General features: G+C 48.6%; 1 protein-coding gene across 1 annotated transcript in view; it reads left to right on the forward strand.

Annotated features, from left to right (window-relative positions):
• The window catches only part of CAPN2 (calpain 2), a 61,486-nt gene that overhangs the window by 20,010 nt on the left and 34,751 nt on the right, over window positions 1-6,725 (forward strand). Inside the window, exons 3-5 of the mRNA XM_019516509.1 lie at window positions 977-1,095; window positions 4,480-4,613; window positions 6,277-6,445. Coding sequence (XP_019372054.1) covers window positions 977-1,095; window positions 4,480-4,613; window positions 6,277-6,445 — 422 coding nt within the window. The remainder of the gene's footprint in view (window positions 1-976; window positions 1,096-4,479; window positions 4,614-6,276; window positions 6,446-6,725) is intronic.

Here is a 6,725-nt window from a genome sequence, read left to right on the forward strand (position 1 = left end):
CCTGTGGGCTGGATTTGCCCCACCAAGCCATTCTATCCAGCCTGCGGGGCCCCTAAGAATTTAGAAAATTAATATTTATCTGTGTCTGGCTGCCTGTCAAAGATGACAGGAGCCAGGGAAGTAGGACCCGGGGGAAGCCAGCAGCAGGACCCAGCAGCCCAGCCCCACCCCACCCCACCCTACCCCCAGCCATTTCCTTGGTTTTGTGTGAGCACCACGTGGCTCCTGGCTGCATCACTGGACTGTGGGAACACAGGCCCTGTGCTGGTACCCCAAGGTCAAGAGTGGGAGGGAAGGAGGGACAGTGTGTGTATGTTCATAGGGCAAGTCCCACATGCACACACCACCATGCACATGCACCCACACCCCCCTTGCACTGCCATACACGCAGACCCCACACCCTCACACACCCCAGCCACCCTCTCCCCCACACACAGCACCCCGGAAACCCCATACCCACCCACACCCCACATATCCACATACACACCCACACACTCCCCCACACCCCACATACCCACACACCTGCAGCTCTTCACAAACCTATATCAACCTCCGCAAGCCTCCCGCAATATACAAGAGAAAGACTTCATTTTAAGCTATTGTGCAATCATCTCTATGTACACTACACAAACACACGTAAACCAGGATAAAATGTTTTTTGAAATCAAATTAATGTTTTAGATATTCGCTTTTTAGAATATAATTTGGTATTTTTCTGGTTCTGAGATGGCAAAACCCCTTACTGAAAGGAGTACTTCTGGGGTGCAAGCGGAGGGAGTACATCCCTGGCAAAGGTCAGGGATTAGGGGGTGGGACTTCCAATCACAAGATGGTGACCAAGGGGCGGGGCATCTGTCAAGGGGCAGGGCTACCCATGCGGCCCTGGGCAGCTTGCTAAAACTCAGTAAGTGGCCCTCTGCCCAAAATAATTGCCCACTCCTGAACTAAAGTCTAATGCTTTCTGTTGTGTTCACAGGAGACTGCTGGCTCCTGGCAGCCATTGCATCTCTCACCCTGAATGAAGAGGTTCTCGCCCGAGTGGTTCCCAAAGATCAGAGCTTCCAGAGCAAATATGCAGGAATCTTCCACTTCCAGGTACTTGGGAAAGCTTGACCTTGCCTTTTGCTGAAGGGTCAAATACTATAAGTTTGTGAGGCGTGTGCATGCCTGTACCCACAGGCACACACACACATGCACCTGTGCATCCAATTAGATGAGATCAGCTAGTGTGAATTGGCACATTGCCATTGAAGTCAAGGGTGTTGTGCTGATTTACATCAACTGAAGAACTGAAACCATGTACTTCAATATTTTGTAGTAATATTATACAGTTTATCATTTAATATAACACAATATCGTCTGTCATGGAGTGACTGCAGTCTCCACCAAGGGCCGTTCCCACCACCCTTACTCCATAACAGAGAAGAGAAACATCTTTGAATTCTTACTTGGCAGGATTCATCTAGGAGCCCACCCTGACTGATCCTGACCCTAATACCACCTTGACTAACCCTGTTTAATGAACTGTTATCTGTCTGGGTGGTTAAAAAGAAGGGTGTAGGTCTCGGCTGAGCATGGGGAAGCAGGAATTTCATTCCTGAAGAGGTCAGGTGTCCTGCTTCCTGACAAGAGAAGGAGTTCTGCTAGCCCAGAGGAGCTGAAGGGTGCTCTCTCCAACCCAAAAGATTTAACTAGCAGTATCTTTGCAGTGAGAATATACCAGATGCTAGCAAAGTTGACTGTGAGTGTCTCTACATGAGACGCTTTACTGCGCATTAGATTAATCTAATGCACAGTAAAGCATCAATACCTACACTTGTGCAACAATTACTGCACAGTAGATTAGTTGAATGTGCCATTTTCTAGTACAGATAGATACAGGTACTAGAAAATGGCACATTCAACTAATGCACCGAAGCACACATGTAGATGCTGATCAGGATCAAATTGCTCCCAGTGAGCCCAAGCAGCAGGGGAGCACAGGTTAACCCTGCGCTTCACAGCTCAGAGCTGCTCTAGAGAGCTGTCCCCAGCTCCCACCCCCCACCCCTTCAGAGCCCAGGCCTAACCTCCCCCTGTGCCCTCTGCCAACCCAGCACTGCCCCCAGTGCCCTCTGCCAGCCTGGGGCTGGCACCTGAGGGAGTCTGGAGCCCCCCCTGGCTGCTGAAGGGGGGCAGAACAGGGCAGGAGCAGCCCTGGACTGAACTGCTCCCATAATAGGGAGCAGATTTGCTTCTGTTTCAGGCACACGTTCAGGTCCAATCTAATGAGCCTGAATTTTCTATGCAGAAAATTCAGGCATATTAATTGCACTTGTAGACATGTTCTACATCTTTTTCTAGAGGCACATATTGCAACAAAGTACATTCATCACTAATTTTTGTTAGGATCATCTGTCAACCAGCTAGAAACCGGAGTAGCTCAGATGTTCTTACCCCAGGGCAAAAGTTCTTTCTGTGTCAGGTTAATTGTGTAGGAAATCACCCCAAGAATCATGGGAATAGGGCAGAATGAGGGCAGTCAGTCCTGGGGTCCTAAGTCCTGTGGTGCTTCTGAATGCTTAATCAAGGTCTGTCTGCTTTAGTTACAGTCCAGGCAATAATAGAACTTGATTTAGCATTGGTAGTAACAGGGGTATCACATGGCTTCTAAGGTGAAAAGCTACAAACGTATGGCCAACCAGCTTCTAAAGATTAAAGTATAAAGGACGCAGAAGTTCAGATGCTGACACTCTGAACTTTCCAAACTCCCTGGGCCTTAAACTTATCTCCCTTCCGCTGTTATAAGATAAAAGTAGCTCAGGTAAAATCAGTGGAATCACACTGGCATAAAACTGGATATGGTCTCTCAGGTTTGCAAAACTGGATTTCTCATCTGGCAAAAACACACCTTCTAGGACATCCTCCTATCACTGGATCCAGAAGGACCAGGAGAGCAGCTTCTTGTTCACCATTTTGGCACTAGCAAATCTATCTGCCCAGAAAAACTCACTTGTGGGGCTTCTCTAAACCTTCTTGAACTTTCAAAAGGTCCTGTTCCAGTTCAGGTTGCCACATGAATGAAGGATCAGTTTGATTTTGAAATGCATCCAAAGGAGTTGCCTCATCCCAATTACAAACTTCAATGAATGCATCAGCAACCTTAAAATCCATGCTGCAGGTGCTAAGTTAAACCAGGCATACAGTAATACCATATTTATTCAAATCTAAAATGAGGTTCCTTTTGCTCCCCCCCCCAGCATGGGGGGATCCCCTCATCTTAGATTGAGTACAGGACAAATAAGAAGCTGCTACAGCTCCGGATGGGGCCAGAGTGGCTCATGCCACAAGTAGGGAGAGGAGGGAGCATGCTGGAAGGGGGCACAGTGCAGGGAGGGGTGCACAGTGCGGGGGGGAGCACACGATGCCAGGAGGACCACAGGGAAAGGGGTGCCCAGTGTGGAGGGAGCTCAGGGGAAGAGGCACACAGTTCAGGAGGAAAGGATGTGTGGTATGGTGGGGAGGCACTGGGGAAAGGGTGCATGGTGTAGGAGAGAATATGTAGAAAGAGCTTGGGTTGTGGGTGAAGGGACACATGGAGCAAGGGGAGTATGGGGAAAAGACAAAGGGAATAGATGCAGGGAAAGGGAGGGTGGTGGAAGATTGTGGGGGAAGGGGAATGTCGGGGAGGGCACACAATGCAGGAAGAAGCACAAGGGAAAGGGACACACAGAGCAGGGAGGAGTGCAGGGAAGAGTCACACGGAGCACAAGGGGAGCTGCTTTGGCTCCAGTCCTGACCCTGGCTGGGGCTGGAGTTTGGAGCCAGAGCCACTGCTACTGCCTGGCCCAGCCAAGTGCTCCCATGCCCTTGGTGAAGACAGAGCCAGAGCAGCTGTAAAGGTAAGGGGGAGGCAAGCAGCAGAGGTGGACAAGTGGCAGGAGGGGGAAAGGACTGGGGGAGGCAGGCAACAAGGGGGCGGGCAAGTCGGGGACAAAAGGCCTGGGACAGGCTGCCTGCCACCCACCTGCTGCTTTCCCTGCCACTACTTTCCCTGCAGAAGCGGTAAGGGGATGAATTTAAGACAACCTCCAATAGCTAGATTCTAGATATGGAAAACAAATTTATAATTTTCCATGTCTAGAATCTAAAAGCTGGGGAGTCATCTTAAATTCAGGGTCGTCTTAGGTTTGGGTGAATCCAGTAAGTGTTTAACATTTATGTAGCTTGTTACATGTTCTAAGTGATGCAGAAACATCCAAGTAAAACTGTTGCGCTGCAGGTTCCTATGATGTAGAAAACTGAGAAAAAAAGTATCTAAGGTAAGTATCTAAACCTCAAGTAGGCAGACAGAGAAAAGAGGCAAAACTAGGCAAGTGGAAGAGAATGTGTGTGCTGACAGGAGACTCGGTTGTGTTGGCCAGTCAGGGCATGGCTGTACAATCAAAGTATAGCCCTGGAGTCAAAGTCAGTGTCCTTTACAATCTCTTTCTCTTTCAGTTCTGGCAGTTTGGGGAGTGGGTGGATGTTGTGATTGACGACAGGCTGCCCACCAAAAATGGAGAGCTGCTCTTTGTGCATTCAGCAGAGGGGACTGAGTTCTGGAGTGCCCTTCTGGAGAAGGCCTACGCCAAGTAAGTAAAGGGCAAGGAAAGGGCTGTTTTTTTAAAAAAGCCTCACACCTAAGCTGAAGGTCTGATAGAGGATCTGGAACCACATGAGGAAAGTGTCAGTCTAAACTAGTGGTTCTCAGTCTCCTTAGCCTCAAGGCAGCCCTTGGAAAACACCAGCTCTTACTTGTTTTTCAACCAGATTTTCACTTGTTTTTTGACAGAGCAGATTTTTTTTGCTGCAAAGAACTTAAAGAGACCACAACAGGTCAGTGTGGTTTTAACACTATGAATCCCCATTTGAAATGTCCTGCCAGGGGGCATCTCACCCTGGTAGAGAATCACTGATTTAAACAGTCTGTTAAAGCTTCTGGGGAACTTATCACTGACTCTTTCATCTGAGTTTATAATACACATCAGTTGACAGATTCTGTAAGCTAGAAGTGATAGCTCTGATGTGTCCACTCTTCCATCAGGAAGAATTGGTTCTCATTTTGTCTAGGAGTCTAGGGCATGAAAAAAAACACTGATGATGACCAAATCTTAGAGTCATTATCGATTCCAAAATGAATATGGGTCGCCAATGTGAGGACATGGTCAGCAAGGCCAACTGCACCTTGTTGTGCATCCACAGATGCATCACGGACAGGTCCAAGGAGGTGATCCTCCCCCTCTTTGCAGCACTGGTCAGGCCACAGCTGGAGTACTGAGTCCAGTTCTGGGCACCGCACTTCAGGAGGGATGTGGACAACATCAAGGGGGTCTAGAGGAGGGCTACCCGCATGATCAGGGTCAGCAAGGCAGGCCCTATGAAGAGAGTCTACGGGAGAAGGCTGAGGGGGGATCTAGTGGCCCTCTATAAACTTACCAGAGGGGACCAGAGGGGATTGGGTGAGACCCTGTTCCCCCGAGCACCTCCCAGAGTAATAAGGAATAACTGCCACAAGTTGATTCAGGTTCAGGCTAGACATCAGGAGGCACTATTTCACAGTCAGGGCAGCCAGGATCTGGAACCAACTCCCAAGGGAAGTGGTGCTCGCTCTTACTGTAGGGGTCTTTAAAAGGAGGCTTGTTAACTACCTAGCTAGGGTCATTTGAGCTTAAACTTAGTAGGGGTCGTAAGAGCCCTGTATTCATTCCTGCCCAGGGCGGGGGGTCGGACTAGATGTTCTGCTCAGGTCCCCTCTAACCCTACTTCTATGAATCTATGAATCTGTGAAATCCCAGCCAAGCTTCCTTGTTATCTTGATAACCTGAGGGGAGAGTGCAGTATTTCAGTCTGTGATACAGAGGCCCAAGACTGAATTTTCCAATCTCTGGAATCATTCTAGGTAGCAAAGGGAACTGTACTCTCTATGTGCAGGACTAGATAAGCTGAAAAACAAGCTCAGTCTTTAAAGGAGTTGGAAGCTTGTTCTGGGCCTGGAAGCCAGGAGTTTTGTTTAAACATTTCATGTTTAGTTATATGAACTCATGTAACTAGTATACAGCATGCCGGGCCTCAGGTTGGGCTTTCAGTCTTGATGTCATAGGATAGGCAAATATGGAAGCAGTAGTTACCCAGCTGACACAAACTACCATAGTTTTGCTACAGCCGGTGGTGCTATGACAAGTTCACACCAGCCAAAGGTATGCATCAAAGAGAAGAAAAGTGAGATGAACAAATCTCTTGTTCTCTTTTGTGCAGGGTGAATGGATCATATGAGGCTCTCTCAGGAGGGGCCACCACTGAAGGCTTTGAGGACTTCACAGGTGGAATTGCAGAGTGGTACGAGCTGCAGAAGGCACCCCCCAACCTGTTCAAAATCATCCAGAAAGCTCTTCAAAAAGGCTCTCTCCTTGGATGCTCCATTGACGTGAGTCAGTCCCACTTCCTACCAGACTGTTAAGGTCCCTTGCAGCAGGGCTCAGCAGGGAACAGAGGGCATGCTGGCGTGGCCAGGCACTGCACAATACTATCAATTTTCTACTTCTCCTGCTGTCGCACCAAGCCCAGTTTGGTTCTCTACTATTTTATGCACACGAATTTGGCCCAGCCAACCCCTTGCTGAGGGTGAGGCTTCCGAGCAGGCAAAACTGTTACTTTATTGATGAGTGAGAGAGTGGCATTTCAGAGCCTTGAGTCTTTTTTTTCTC

The sequence above is a fragment of the Gavialis gangeticus genome, unplaced genomic scaffold (assembly GCF_001723915.1).
Source record: "Gavialis gangeticus isolate Ggan-Ray unplaced genomic scaffold, GavGan_comp1, whole genome shotgun sequence".
In the NCBI taxonomy this organism is placed as follows: Eukaryota; Metazoa; Chordata; order Crocodylia; family Gavialidae; genus Gavialis; species Gavialis gangeticus.